This window comes from Candoia aspera, chromosome 1, assembly GCF_035149785.1.
Source record: "Candoia aspera isolate rCanAsp1 chromosome 1, rCanAsp1.hap2, whole genome shotgun sequence".
Lineage (NCBI taxonomy): Eukaryota > Metazoa > Chordata > Lepidosauria > Squamata > Boidae > Candoia > Candoia aspera.
In genome coordinates this window covers 268,447,496-268,464,021 of record NC_086153.1, presented here as the reverse complement: position 1 = coordinate 268,464,021, position 16,526 = coordinate 268,447,496, and the positions used below count along the sequence as shown (strand labels likewise).

At 41.5% G+C, this 16,526-nt stretch overlaps 1 protein-coding gene across 1 annotated transcript in view; it reads right to left on the bottom strand.

The window, feature by feature from the left end:
- Positions 1–16,526, bottom strand: part of HSD17B12 (hydroxysteroid 17-beta dehydrogenase 12) — an 83,320-nt gene that overhangs the window by 50,219 nt on the left and 16,575 nt on the right. The window contains exon 2 of the mRNA XM_063289633.1: positions 9,472–9,518. Coding sequence (XP_063145703.1) covers positions 9,472–9,518 — 47 coding nt within the window. The remainder of the gene's footprint in view (positions 1–9,471; positions 9,519–16,526) is intronic.

Genomic DNA, 16,526 nt, shown 5'->3' with positions numbered 1-16,526 from the left:
CCTGGGGCCTATAAACCTCAGTAACCTTAGAGAAAGCAATATGTTGTGGATTATGCCATCACCCTACAGGTAATCCTCGAGTTATGACCATTCATTCAGCGACTGTTCAAAGTTACAGCAGTGTTGAATGGAGGAACTTACAACTGGTCCCTGAATTTATGGCTGTGCAGCATCCCTGCAGTCACGTACTCAAAATTCAGGCACTTGACAGGCTGCCCATACTAATAGGTAAGGGACTGCCTCCAACTCCCCCCACCTGCCTATCTCCCCCACCATCTATGCCCTTTGGGTCGCCTGCACTCTGCGGCCCCTGCTGCCCTAGCTGACCTTTGCCACCTTCTTGCTGTCACTGCTGATCAAGCATGCCTGGCCTGGCCCTTCACGAGGCAGCTGCTGGCTGCATGAGGCTTTCTTCCCAAGGTTGCACATGGCGGTTTCCTTGTGAGATCTGGGAAAGATGGCCTCACATGGCCAGAAGCTGCCTTGCCAAAGGCCAGGGAAGGCACACCTTGTCAGCAGAGGGAGCAAGAAAATGGCAAAGGTCAGCTGGGGCGGTGGAGGGCAACTGTGGCTGGGACTGGGCTGGGGCGGCTGAGGCATCCAGTGGGTCTGTGGCTTCATGCTGCTCTGCAGCTCAGGGGCTTCTCGCAGCCTCAGAGCTGTGGTGCCCCAAGAAGCCCCTGAGCTGCAGCATGGCAAGCAGCCCCAGAGCCGTGCAGTTCTGGGGCTGCTTGCTGCCCTGCAAGGCAGGGTGCAGGGTGGCCAAAAGGGCAGAGGTGGGGGTAAAAGATAGGCAGGCAGAGCGAGTTGGAGGCGGTCCCTTACCTTACCAAGGCTCAGGGCTTGGAGGGACCAAGCCCAGAACGGCTTGGACTGGGGTGGGTCCTCAGCTAACAACCGGTGGAATTTGGTTAATGGCGGCAACGGGGAGTGTCAGGATTGCCTTCACTAAGCAATGCAGCCACGTGACATTGCACTTTACAACCACATTGCTTAGTGATGGAAATTCTGGTCCTAATTACCATAGTAATCGAGGACTACCTGTATTTTTAAAAAGTCTCCGAAAACCTGACTTTTCTTCAGGTCTTGGGTTAGGGTGAGTGGGAAGCACCTTTTACAATTTTATATGTTAGCATGTTTTCTTCCAGGCCACACAGTTCTTTCCCCTTCTTTGGTTTCTATTGCTTTTAACGTTTTACACAGTCCAGACTCATTTGGAGTTAGGCAGCCTTCTAGATTAAATAGATAAATGGATGGAGGTAGTGGCTTTAAGATGGATTAACACTAAGAGTGTTAAGTCAAGCCTTGATTTATCTGTTTGCCAGGATAGGATAGCTGCTGGAATCATGAAAGATACAGCAATTACTTCCTTGTAAAGGGCAATGGAAAAGTTATGGGCCACCTATGGCATGGAATATTCTCATGTCAGTCCCTGACCATCACTAAACAATTGGCTCAGTGGAGAAATTCAGTGGAATGTTGGGCACCATGACTAAACAGTTCATCCACGAAAACTCCAATAATTGGGATTTGGAAATTTCTTGTTTTACTTTGTTGTTTATTCGTTTAGTCGCTTCCGACTCTTCGTGACTTCATGGACCAGCCCACGCCAGAGCTTCCTGTCGGTCGTCAACACCCCCAGCTCCCCCAGGGATGAGTCCGTCACCTCTAGAATATCATCCATCCATCTTGCCCTTGGTCGGCCCCTCTTCCTTTTGCCTTCCACTCTCCCTAGCATCAGCATCTTCTCCAGGGTGTCCTGTCTTCTCATTATGTGGCCAAAGTATTTCAGTTTTGCCTTTAATATCATTCCCTCAAGTGAGCAGTCTGGCTTTATTTCCTGGAGGATGGACTGGTTGGATCTTCTTGCAGTCCAAGGCACTCTCAGAATTTTCCTCCAACACCACAGTTCAAAAGCATCGATCTTCCTTCACTCAGCCTTCCTTATGGTCCAGCTCTCGCAGCCATATGTTACTACAGGGAACACCATTGCTTTAACTATGCGGGCCTTTGTTGTCAGTGTGATGTCTCTGCTCTTAACTATTTTATCAAGATTGGTCATTGCTCTTCTTCCAAGGATTAAGCGTCTTCTGATTTCCTGACTGCAGTCAGCATCTGCAGTAATCTTTGCACCTAGGAATACAAAGTCTTTCACTGCTTCTACATTTTCTCCCTCTATTTGCCAGTTATCAATCAAGCTGGTTGCCATAATCTTGGTTTTTTTGAGGTTTAGTTGCAAACCAGCTTTTGCACTTTCTTCTTTCACCTTCATCATAAGGCTCCTCAGTTCCTCTTCACTTTCAGCCATCAAAGTGGTATCATCTGCATATCTGAGATTGTTAATGTTTCTTCCAGAGATTTTAACTCCAGCCTTGGATTCCTCAAGGCCAGCTTGTCGCATGATGTGTTCTGCATACAAGTTGAATAGGTAGGGTGAGAGTATACAGCCCTGCCGTACTCCTTTCCCAATCTTAAACCAGTCTGTTGTTCCGTGGTCTGTTCTTACTGTTGCTACTTGGTCGTTATACAGATTCTTCAGGAGGCATACAAGATGACTTGGTATCCCCATACCACTAAGAACTTGCCACAATTTGTTATGGTCCACACAGTCAAAGGCTTTAGAATAGTCAATAAAACAGAAATAGATGTTTTTCTGAAACTCCCTGGCTTTTTCCATTATCCAGCGGATATTGGCAATTTGGTCTCTAGTTCCTCTGCCTTTTCTAAACCCAGCTTGTACGTCTGGCAATTCTCGCTCCATGAACTGCTGAAGTCTACCTTGCAGGATCTTGAGCATTACCTTACTGGCATGTGAAATGAGTGCCACTGTTCGATAGTTTGAACATTCTTTAGTGTTTCCCTTTTTTGGTATGGGGATATAAGTTGATTTTTTCCAGTCTGATGGCCATTCTTGTGTTTTCCAAATTTGCTGGCATATAGCATGCATTACCTTGACAGCATCATCTTGCAAGATTTTGAACAGTTCAGCTGGGATGCCGTCGTCTCCTGTTGCCTTGTTATTAGCAATGCTTCTTAAGGCCCACTCAACCTCACTCTTCAGGATGTCTGGCTCTAGCTCACCGACCACACCGTCAAAGCTATCCCCGATATTGTTATCCTTCCTATACAGGTTTTCTGTATATTCTTGCCACCTTTTCTTGATCTCTTCTTCTTCTGTTCGGTCCTTGCCATCTTTGTTTTTGATTATGCCCATTTTTGCCTGGAATTTACCTCCAATGTTTCTAATTTTCTGGAAGAGGTCTCTTGTCCTTCCTATTCTATTGTCTTCTTCCACTTCCGCGCATTGCTTGTTTAAAAATAATTCCTTATCTCTTCTGGCTAACCTCTGGAATTTTGCATTTAATTGGGCATATCTCCCCCTATCACTGTTGCCTTTTGCTTTCCTTCTTTCTTGGGCTACTTCTAGTGTCTCAGCAGACAGCCATTTTGCCTTCTTGGTTTTCTCTTTCTTTGGGATGTATTTTGTTGCCGCCTTCTGAACAATGCTGCCAACTTCTGTCCAGAGTTCTTCCGGGACCCTATCTACTAAGTCCAGTCCCTTAAATCTATTCTTCATCTCCACTGCATATTCCTTAGGAATATTAGTGAGCTCATATCTAGCTGATCTGTGGGTCTTCCCTAATCTCTTTAGTCTGATCCTAAATTGTGCAAGAAGAAGTTCGTGATCTGAACTACAGTCAGCTCCAGGCCTTGTTTTTACCGACTGTACAGATGTCCGCCACCTTTGGCTGCAAAGGATGTAATCAATCTGATTTCGGTGTTGTCCATCTGGTGAAGTCCATGTATAAAGCCGTCTCTTAGGTTGTTGGAAGAGAGTGTTTGTTATGCAGAGTGAATTGTCTTGGCAAAATTCTATCAGCCTGTGTCCTGCTTCGTTTTGTTCTCCCAGGCCATACTTACCTGTAATTCCAGGTGTCATTTGACTGCCCACCTTAGCATTCCAGTCTCCTGTGATGAAAATAACATCTCTTTTAGGCGTGTTGTCCAGTAGGTGCTGCAGATCCTCATAGAACTGCTCTACTTCAGCTTCTTCAGCATTTGTGGTTGGGGCATATATTTGGATCACTGTGATGTTAGATGGCTTGCCCTGAATTCGAATTGAGATCATTCTATCATTTTTTGGGTTGTATCCAAGCACTGCTTTAGCCACTTTACTATTAATTATGAAGGCTACTATTAATTATGAAGGCTTGTTTTACTTTAGTTGGGATTTATCTTGCAAATGTGGAAAACTTCACAACCCCAATGGAGAATTTACTCTCTGTATTTTAGATAATGAGCTTAGTTACAGGTATACAATAAGTTAGTATTATTATTACTGAATTACCACTCAAGTATCAGTGTCAAAATGTGGTCTGATTAGCATATCTTATTGCTATATTTATTCAAATGCAGTATAAAATGGCAGAATACTGGGCAAATACAAACACAAAAGACCCTTTATGACATAATTTATTTCAAAACTGCCACATTGAAGAATATAAAACTCATTTAAGTAAAATTATTATAATTAAAAATTCCTCCATGGTGACCTATTGTAACTCAGAATGTAGTCAACTCCCGTATACCACTCTTATGATATATTCTTACTGCCACATTGGTGGTGGTGGGAGGCTGTTCCTTGGAGGGGTGAGTGGAGAATGTCAGGAGTATATGCCAAGAGTATATATTCCCAGCAGAGTCACCTACAGCGTGAAAATCATCCCAGCTGCTCAGCTAAAGCAAGCAGGCACCTATACTGGGCAGCAGCTATATATAAAGCACCTGCCTCCATGATCACTTTAGTGATGATGGCAAAGGCATCATTTCACACTGTGCAGGAGAAGGCAATTGTAAACCACCCCTGTACTTTTACCAATAAAACTGCATGGGTAGAAAATATAAAATGATTGACGATATAGCACTGGATAATAAGCTCCTCAGGTCAGATGGCATTCAACAAGCTACTGAGGAAGAGATGAGGATCTTTCAGAGTACTAATGGTGTTTATGACGTGGCTAAATTAAAGCTTTGGGACATTTAGTTGCTGATGCTGCCATACAGGAAAAGAAAATCTGAAGCTGCAAAGATAGAATTATAGTGGGAACATGGAACCATGAATATGAGACAGCTCAACACAGTGGAAGATGAAACAATTACAAATTGACATCTTAGGCATCAGTGAATTGAGATGGACCCAGACTGGACACTTTCAGTCAGAAGGTCACACAGTTTATTACTCAGGACATGAAAAACAAGGAACAACGTTGCTTTTAGTTAGGAAGGGTATAGCAAGAACAGTACTTGGCTATAATGCAATCAATGACTGAATAATATCAATTAGACTTGGTGGACAAGAAGAGGTTGATGAGTTTTATGATCAAGTTAAATTTGAAATCAACAAAACATGCAAGCAAGCTGTGCTGCTTGTGATTGGAGATTGGAATGCCAAAGTTAAAAATATTAAGGAGAAAAATGTACGTAGTTGGATGATATAGCTTAGGAAACAAAATGAAGCTGGATTTATTAATTTCTGCCCCTTCAATGAATTCTTCATAGCTAACACAGTCTTCAAATAACCAAAACAAAACAAGCCAACCAGCTTCCACAATATGATCATAAGCATATTCCCACTATTTTCTAGGAGAACATCAGGAATTGCTTTGAAGTCCTGAATCTGATTTACAGAGAATCAGAGGTACTGCAGAATGACTTTAACTGTGGAACAAACTTAACAAAGTTCTTAACAATGAATATGAAAAGAGACTTGCAAAGGTGAAGAAACAGTAAAAAGGAAACTGGGTGGCAGAACAAACTGCGGAAATTACCAAAAAGAGAAGGGAAGCCATATCCAACAAAGACATAAATCTCAGGAAGAAACTTAACAAAGAGTTTCAGAGAGCTGTTGACAAGAAGCAGTATTATAACAACATCTGTAAAGACCCTGAAGATGGAAACAGACATGGAAAAATAAGGAAAGTCTTCCAAAAGACCTCTGAATTCAGAAGGAGGTTCCAACCTTCAATTGGTAAGCTAAAGGACACCAATAGACAAATAGTAACTGATTCAAAGATCAAACAAAAATATTGCACAGCAGAGATGTCAACATCTGATACCTTAGAAGGTATGTCCTACTTACATGAACCTCTAGTACTAGAAGATGAAGTTAGATCAGCTCTCTGGTCATTACCAAATTGGAAAGCTGTCAGAACTGATGTAATACCCACAGAAATATGGCAAGCTATGGCAAATTCTAACCAACCTATGCCAGCAAATCTGGAGAACAACACAGTGTCCAACAGATTGGGAGAAGTCATTCTACATACCAGGGTGTTCAAAGAATTGTACAATGCCCTTAATTTCACATGCTACCAAATAATGCTTAGGATTATGCAATGCAGATTAGAGCCCTAAATGGAAAAGGAGATGCCAGATGTTTGGGCTGGGTTTAGAAAAGGCTGAGAAACATGAAACATTAATGCTGATGCATGCTGGATAATTGAGAAAGCCAAAGAATACCAAAAAGAAGTCAGAATGTGGTTCATTGATTACAGAAAGGCCTTTGATTGTGTTGATCATGTCAAGCTATCAGTTACTTAGAAAAATGGGAATCCCAGAATATCTCATTGTCCTCATGCGAAAGCTATATACAATCAGAAAGCAATAGTAAGGGCAGAATATGGCAAAACAGGCTGGCTGCAGGCTGCCGAAAAAGTGGGACAAGGTTGTATACTCTCTCCTTATTTATTCAACTCTTATGCTGAATATATACATTTCGGGAAGCTGGATTGGAAGAAGATTAGTGTGGTTTTAAAAATGGAGGAAGAAACATCAATAACCTGTGCTATGCTGATGACGCTACTCTGCATAGCAAAAAATGCAAGGGATCTGCAAGCAGTGAAAAAAAATGGGACTAAAATTAAATATAAAGACCAAACTGATGACAACAGATAGAACCACCAGCCTTAGAAATGACAAGATAGCTTCTGTCTTATAGGATCAACCATCAATGATAAATGAACAAGCAATCCAGAAATATGCCACAGACTAGCACTTGGTAGAGCACCATGAAGTCCTTGGGAAAAGATTTTCAGATGCTAGGATGTGTCTATATCTACAAAGATCAGAATCGTGCAAGCCATGATATTCCCTGTGACATCCTATAGAAGTGAAAGTTGGACTTTGAAAAAGCAGGATAGGATGACTACTGACACTTTTGAACTTTGGCATTGGAGAATATGCCTGAGATATTCACCTAATAAAACAAACAAATGGATCATTGAACAAATCAACTCAGAGTTCTTACACAAGGCACAAATGTCCTGGCTCAAATTATTCTACTTCAGACATATTATGCAATGACTTAGCTCTCTGGAGAAGGCTCAATGCTGGGTCAGGTAGAAGGAAAGAGCAGAGAATGACCAACAGCAAGGTAGACAGACTCAGTTACAGTGGTGACAGGTGCACCACTGGAAGACCTGAACGACCAGTTGTCATAGTGAGATCCAACTCAGAGAAGTGTGCTCTGGAAGAACTGGGTGGATTTCAGCCTGAGGAAGCTTTGAGCACTCAATCACCTGAGGCTGATCCACCCAGCAATCATCAAGGAGCAGCTTTCCCCGTTGTTTGAGGATGAGGAACTGGAGCTGGAAAGATCACAGAGCCCCAGAGCACGCCATGTGCAATGAAGAGCAAAGCAATGGTGTTTGGTATGTCCACTTGCATGCCAGGGACCTTCTCATCCTTGATTAAGATCACTGGCTTGAGTTCTATTTAGGAGTAGGTAAAGGTAAAGGTTTCCCTTGACATTAAGTCCAGTCGTGTCCGACTCTAGGGGGCGGTGCTCATCTCCGTTTCAAAGCCGAAGAGCCGGCGTTTGTCTGTAGACACTTCTGTGGTCATGTGGCCGGCATGACTAAACAGAACGCCGTTGCCTGCCCGCCAAAGCGGTACCTATTAATCTACTCACATTGGCATGTTTTCGAACTGCTAGGTTGGCAGGAGCTGGGACTAGCAACGGGCGCTCACCCCGTCACGCGGATTCGAACCGCTGACCTTCCAAACAGCAAGCTCAGCAGCTCAGTGGTTTAACCCGCAGCGCCACCGCATCCCTCTATTTAAGAGTAACCACCCTGCTATTCAGAACTCTGTTTGCAATCTGACCTCTTGCCTTTCTTTGGACCTGGACTGTCTGACAACCTACCCCGATGCTGGGACCCCTGGACTGTGCCCAACAATTCTTTTGCCTGTTGCTCTGGACTCTGGTCAGTGGAAACTCTTTACAGATAAAAAGTTTCCAAAGGATTTTGGAACTGCTCAAAACTGAGCATGTGATCTTACACACATCCTGCCTGCTACTGCCTGTATTTGTACCATATACAGCAAAGCCTTGCAACCAAACTCCTGTGTGTGCACGAGACAGGACACCAGATTAGAGAGAGACAGTCATGGAAAAAATCTACATGGTCATTAAGAGTCAACACCATCTTGATGGTGCATAATCAATTAAAAAAATTAATTTTGATCAGATGAGAATACAATGAGTAAGAATATCATTTTCAAAAATTATATGCAAAGCAGATTCAAGATATTAATAAATTATTAACTGAAAAGATTTCAATTCTGTCCAGACTTGAGGTGACCAGAGGCAATACAGAACACGGTGCATATATCTTTCATATTTATACAGAGTGCAAATTTCTGTGTACAGTTAGTCTCCTGTTTATACACGACCTGACTTATGTAACCTAAGTTTACACAAGGGATGCAAAAAGGGCAGCTGGCTTCTTGCACATGCACACAGCACACAATCTAACATACAGAACAAATACAGTACATAAGAATTCCTGGAACTGAATACTGGTGTGATCAGGGGACTGCCTATATATAGCTCACATTGCGAGAGTTTGCTTTTCACACTCTATATGGGTGTACAAACACATGTACCGTACATATTACCATATACAATAGGAACGTGCAAAATACTTTGAATATGAATTGTTTCATGTTCAAAACAGAATGCTTCAATTATTCTAGAAATTTCTGAGCTTGAAACTGGTGCATAAAATGTATTAAAATAACTCACAGTGACTCACAACTAATGTACATGAAGGGAATTTTAAAAAGGAACGTCCAATTCTATGATATGGAATAATTAACTTGATTATGTTTGATATTATGAGCATAACCAAAATACAATGTACACATCTTCCAGCAGCAAAACCTAAGCTGACCATAATCACAGCAACTCCTCTTTTGCATAGTGGACTTCATCCTTCCCATTCTAATCCAAAATGAATTTACTTGTGACTTTTAAACATAGTTTGGGGCACCTCAATTTATATGAAATAATACATTTATCCTCGAATTACTGTTTATAATGGGAAATAGTTCCAAAACAGACCAGCACTACCCAGAATGCACAGAACCACTGTTTGGGGCAGGGCTGACAAATAAAACCTTAAGGCTTACCGCTTCCGCATAGGCCTTTCCAATTCCATCTGTAGCTCCTGTGATAACTATAAAACAGAGAGGGCAGGGGAGAGAATAGAATTGTGAAAGTGAATTAAGATTTCCAAAGTACAGAATACCATAAATAAACAAACACTAGATACTAATATTCTCATTACAAGAGGGCTTTAAGGATGTCTTCTGTGTTTTTTTTCCCCTCTAACTGAAGCATTGTAATGCTCAGCATTACTTTATCATCTCCCTCTAAATTAGAATTCAAGACTGCTGTGAATGAATTAACAATATATGGATGCAAATGATTCCATTACAGGCTAACATCAAATAGCAAGCTCCTGTATAGCCCTAATGCAAATTGCCAGTCAGCACTGCTTCAGAGTAGGAGAGGTAACCTGGCTTGTCTGACCTGGGTTTTTTGAGGAGGATTGGAATGTAGAGCACAGGTGGACTGTTTTGACTGGGGCTTAGACCATGGGATGGAAGCTGAAACAGAACCAGCTTTCATGATATTTTTGGACTCTGCAGCTCCAATATCTGTTCTAAAGACTCTGAACCTTAAACAGCATTATTTATATATCACTATTGAACAAAGAAACAGAGATTGTAATGGCGAAGGAAGGCCAGACTGCAGGATCGGATTCCTGGAAGAAATAGTCCCATTCCCCTGCCCCTGCTCCTTTCCAAGAATCAGAATCATAAACACATCACTTGGGAAAAGCTGAATACTGAGAACTTTTTAAGGTTAGTTGAGAAGGTTGCTCTGGACAGCATTAATTTCAGCACACTTTGCATAGAACATTTGCAACTTTGAGTTATTTTATTGAATATCCCAACCTCTGCCTGAATCAGGAGTACTCTTCTAGCCACACCTATCTCATATAAGATATACAGCGTTATTTCTTGGTTTTGGAACCAGATATTAGCTTAGATACTCCTTTGGCTTCTAGGATTTCTGCAGAACTGATTTACAACAGTGAAGTGGGACAGCATAGGAATCTTTAGTATAGCAGCATGAGGTCAGAGCGAAACCTCTACAAGCTTGTGAGGAAAATGTCCACTCTACCTAGAATTCTGCATAACTCCCAGCAGCCCAGTTTTTGCCCCATCAACATCAACAGTGTTTGAAAGACAAACAAATACTTATGCACCAATGTCACAAAAAATAAGATCAAAGTGGGATCTTATGAGAAATACCCATTAAGTTCATTAAAACTTAGTACAGTAGTAGTTAACAGCCAAGATATGGGGCTTTTCTAAGAAAAGTATTTCACAGTCAGTTTTGCACTGACCAGGGAATTGTTGCAAAGTTATGCAGGGGAAGAGTGCTGGGCTCATTACCAGGAATGTACTGTGGTTCAGATCTGAAACTGAAAAGATCTCTGGAGCAAGGGTGGGCATGCACACTGCACATGTTTAAAGAAGCCTTTAAATAAGCACTCCCTTTTCTTGGGCTCTCATGGAGCTGCATGATTCCAGAAGAATACACGTTTGGTAAGAGGGTGCTGACAGGCTGCAACAAGGTGCTTCAGAGTAGACACAGACATACCATCAGCACCTCATTAACTTAACTGTCTACTTTTCTGGGATTACCCAGCTACGGTGTGACCCCAGGGAAAGATGAAACTTCTTTAAGGAGGTACTGACAGGTGCACTGTGTGTGCCTACTTTGAGGCACTATTTAGCATTGAGCCTCAAGCACAGCATATCCCTACACAGAACCCGAAGATCAATGGATTGTGTTAGTGCTCTGCACATACCTCCTAGCTGGTGGCATGTGAGCAACAGTACGTTTGCTTGTATAAGAATCATTAAATTAGAGATTGTGGCTTGCATCAAACAGCATCAGCATGTTTGGAGCAATCTTTGTTTTGTTTTATTTTGGTTTGATCTGTTTTAGTTTGTTTTTATTTGCTCTTCTGGCCTGTTGTGTTCTTTTTAGTTGCAGACTGCCCAGAGTCAACCAGCTGCCCAGATGCTGGTTGTTACATTTAAAGCCCTTCATGGCAGAAGGCCTGGTTATCTGAGCGACCGCCTCTCTCCCATTTTTCTGTCTGCCTGGTACATTCTGGTACAGTGGTTGCACTCCCATTCCCCTTTATTAAATACTGCCATCTTGTGGGACCTAGGAAGTGTGCCTTCCCTGTCATAGCTCCCACCCTTGGAACAGAACCCCCCAAAGATATGGATGGTACCCACTCTCCTGGGGTTCCAAAAAGCCCTTAAAACCTGGATTTAGTTGTAGGCCCGTGTTTAATAAGTTTGAGCGAGAGGTGGGGAGGGGGGTTGCACTGTGTTTTAATGGCTGTTTTTAGTCTGGGCTGTTTTGTTTTGTTTTTAATTGTTTTAACTTAGTATTAGATTCTGTAAGCTGCCCAGAGTCTGTTGGAGTGGCTTACAGCTGTTATAATAAATTTAATGAAATAATAACAAGAAATACCCCAAAGTTCCTACCACAAATCATCATTAAAGTTAAACTGAAGTTCTTCACTTGAAAGGAAAAAAAAATGCAGGAATGCAGCACTTAATATAAATTAACATTGGCACTTAACCAGTATTTTCTGCAAGATTCTCTGCAGTCATAAATGAATTTTTAAAAAATAACTTGTGCTGGTTAAAATATTATGTGTGGCTTTAGCCTACTAGATTTATTTTTATTAAGTCTGATCACTCTTATCAAAATCAAGAAATTGAAAGCACATTATAGGAACCCTTGAAGCCAAAATGTTTCCCTCTACCTATTACCTGCCCTTACCCACTGTACAAAGTGCTTAGTTATTTGAAAGTAGTTTAGTTCATGGTTTTTTGCCCCTTGAACACTTAAATGCACAAACGATTGATTAAAGATTAATACTGCAGTAAGCTTTGACAGCTGTCTTTTGTCTGTGTGCTTTTGGGGAGTGGAAATATATGCAATGACAGAGAGCTTGCATCAATATTCCTCTTGGGATCTATTACATGGAAAGAAAATTGCTATTTCAATCCTCCTTTCTTGCTAAAAATAGCAGCCCCGATTGATTCAAGCAAACACAGCACCAGCTTAGCAGTGCCAAATTTAGAAGCCACTGAAGTCCCTAGAAGTGGAAGCTAATGCAGTCTAATACATGCCAACTCATATTTTTGTAAGAACAAAGAAGGTAAGTATGCAGACCTGCAAGTTAGTAGTTCAGTACCAATACATTTCATTTAGAGAACCACCTCCAAAAAAACCTGTTACAAAAATGACACAAATGTGGATTTTTAAAATGTCATCTTTTTCATTCATAGCGCAACAGTACACCTTCAGACTCTGCACATTATCTTCTTCTGTTCATTATGCTTCCCACAGATAAATTATGCAAAAATAGCACATCAGATTTGTGCAAAAGAACCACGACATCTTGGATTTTATCTAAAAAGAACACAAGTACGTAAGTTTATGTAGCTGGACCATCAGAAATGCAATCAAAATGATACTTGTACAAGGGAATATTTCTCATAGCTGTACCCTGCCTCCCAATTCCCGCTTGAAGCTACTGATGCAAGTTTTGGATGAACCATAGAGGTTGAAATAGACTTAAGACTCTAAAGTACCTTGGAACCCAAAAATAAAAAACAGATGTCAGGGCATTATAGAGGGATGGGAAAGATCAAGATTAGTTGGTTAATTTAACTGGAAATTTTAAAAGCAATTTTAAATAGCCCTGTTCCATGTTCATAACTACACATGCCATGAGTTCAGAACTGGCAATTATTACTTCTGCTTTGCAGTATTTTTCAGTAGGTTTTCAAGCCAAATCAAACTAGTTGCTTACCTTTTATTTTCTCAGCTAAGGACAAATGCCCACATGAAGATCTTAAATCTTCATGGAAGGCTGCCTTAAGCTGGCCTCACTAATAAAGATAGGGTCTTCTTGATGGCAATACCCCAGTTACAGATCACTTTTCAGTACAGAGAAGAGTGTTATTTTGATGTCAGGACATTATCTTATTTTTTCAAGTATGTATGGTGTAATTTTAATGCTTTAATAGTTATGTCCTTTAGACTGTATATTTGTACTGATTTCATAATTATAATGTAACAGCTCCATTCTTCTGGTATTGAAATATGCCTGCAGGATACCTGACAAATATATTAAATACACCACCCTTCCTTGCCCTAATAAAATTTATATAATTAAAGTTCTGCAGGATCAGGAAATCTATCCAGGAAAGCAAAATGCAAACATAATGCTCTTCCCTTTGAACCTGAGAGCTTGACAGAAGAAAGCTCATTTGCTATATCTCTTTGTTGCTAATGATTGTCTTTGATTTTTTGCAGCAAAAAAAGTAGAAAAATCTAGCTGTGCTCACTCTGGGAGGTTCTACAGATGCTAGGGGCAACATACAGCCAATGGGGTACTCGCTTTTAAATTTTGTTGTTGTTTATTCGTTTAGTCGCTTCCGACTCTTCGTGACTTCATGGACCAGCCCACGCCAGAGCTTCCTGTCGGTCGTCAACACCCCCAGCTCCCCCAGGGACGAGTCCGTCACCTCTAGAATATCATCCATCCATCTTGCCCTTGGTTGGCCCCTTTTGCCTTCAACTCTCCCTAGCATCAGCATCTTCTCCAGGGTGTCCTGTCTTCTCATTATGTGGCCAAAGTATTTCAGTTTTGTCTTTAATATCATTCCCTCAAGTGAGCAGTCTGGCTTTATTTCCTGGAGGATGGACTGGTTTGATCTTCTTGCAGTCCAAGGCACTCTCAGAATTTTCCTCCAACACCACAGTTCAAAAGCATCGATCTTCCTTCGCTCAGCCTTCCTTATGGTCCAGCTCTCGCAGCCATATGTTACTACAGGGAACACCATTGCTTTAACTATGCGGGCCTTTGTTGTCAGTGTGATGTCTCTGCTCTTAACTATTTTATCGAGATTTGTCATTGCTCTTCTTCCAAGGATTAAGCATCTTCTGATTTCCTGACTGCAGTCAGCATCTGCAGTAATCTTTGCACCTAGGAATACAAAGTCTTTCACTGCTTCTACATTTTCTCCCTCTATTTGCCAGTTATCAATCAAGCTGGTTGCCATAATCTTGGTTTTTTTTGAGGTTTAGCTGCAAACCAGCTTTTGCACTTTCTTCTTTCATCTTCATCATAAGGCTCCTCAGTTCCTCTTCACTTTCAGCCATCAAAGTGGTATCATCTGCATATCTGAGATTGTTAATGTTTCTTCCAGAGATTTTAACTCCAGCCTTGGATTCCTCAAGGCCAGCTTGTCGCATGATGTGTTCTGCATACAAGTTGAATAGGTAGGGTGAGAGTATACAGCCCTGCCGTACTCCTTTCCCAACCTTAAACCAGTCTGTTGTTCCGTGGTCTGTTCTTACTGTTGCTACTTGGTCGTTATACAGATTCTTCAGGAGGCATACAAGATGACTTGGTATCCCCATACCACTAAGAACTTGCCACAATTTGTTATGGTCCACACAGTCAAAGGCTTTAGAATAGTCAATAAAACAGAAATATATGTTTTTCTGAAACTCCCTGGCTTTTTCCATTATCCAGCAGATATTGGCAATTTGGTCTCTAGTTCCTCTGCCTTTTCTAAACCCAGCTTGTACATCTGGCAATTCTCGCTCCATGAACTGCTGAAGTCTACCTTGCGGGATCTTGAGCATTACCTTACTGGCATGTGAAATGAGTGCCACTCTTCGATAGTTTGAACATTCTTTAGTGTTTCCCTTTTTTGGTATGGGGATATAAGTTGATTTTTTCCAATCTGATGGCCATTCTTGTGTTTTCCAAATTTGCTGGCATATAGCATACATTACCTTGACAGCATCATCTTGCAAGATTTTGAACAGTTCAGCTGGGATGCCATCATCTCTTGCTGCCTTGTTATTAGCAATGCTTCTTAAGGCCCATTCAACCTCACTCTTCAGGATGTCTGGCTCTAGCTCACTAACCACACCATCAAAGCTATCCCCGATATTGTTATCCTTCCTATACAGGTCTTCTGTATATTCTTGCCACCTTTTCTTGATCTCTTCTCCTTCTGTTAGGTCCTTGCCATCTTTGTTTTTGATCATACCCATTTTGGCCTGGAATTTACCTCCGATGTTTCTAATTTTCTGGAAGAGGTCTCTTGTCCTTCCTATTCTATTGTCTTCTTCCACTTCCACGCATTGCTTGTTTAAAAATAATTCCTTATCTCTTCTGGCTAACCTCTGGAATTTTGCATTTAATCTGGCATATCTCCCCCTATCACTGTTGCCTTTTGCTTTCCTTCTTTCTTGGGCTACTTCTAGTGTCTCAGCAGACAGCCATTTTGCCTTCTTGGTTTTCTCTTTCTTTGGGATGTATTTTGTTGCCGCCTCCTGAACAATGCTGCCAACTTCTGTCCAGAGTTCTTCCGGGACCCTATCTACTAAGTCCAGTCCCTTAAATCTATTCTTCACCTCCACTGCATATTCCTTAGGAATATTAGTGAGCTCATATCTAGCTGCTCTGTGGGTCTTCCCTAATCTCTTTAGTCTGATCCTAAATTGTGCAAGAAGAAGTTCGTGATCTGAACTACAGTCAGCTCCAGGCCTTGTTTTTACCGACTGTACAGATGTCCGCCACCTTTGGCTGCAAAGGATGTAATCAATCTGATTTCGGTGTTGTTCATCTGGGGAAGTCCATGTATAAAGCCGTCTCTTAGGTTGTTGGAAGAGAGTGTTTGTTATGCAGAGTGAATTGTCTTGGCAAAATTCTATCAGCCTATGTCCTGCTTCATTTTGTTCTCCCAGGCCATACTTACCTGTAATTCGAGGTGTCATTTGACTGCCCACCTTAGCATTCCAGTCTCCTGTGATGAAAATAACATCTCTTTTAGGCGTGTTGTCCAGTAGGTGCTGCAGATCCTCATAGAACTGCTCTACTTCAGCTTCTTCAGCATTTGTGGTTGGGGCATATATTTGGATCACTGTGATGTTAGATGGCTTGCCCTGAATTCGAATTGAGATCATTCTGTTGTTTTTTGGGTTGTATCCAAGCACTGCTTTAGCCACTTTACTATTAATTATGAAGGCTACTCCATTTCTTCTGTGGTCCTCTTGT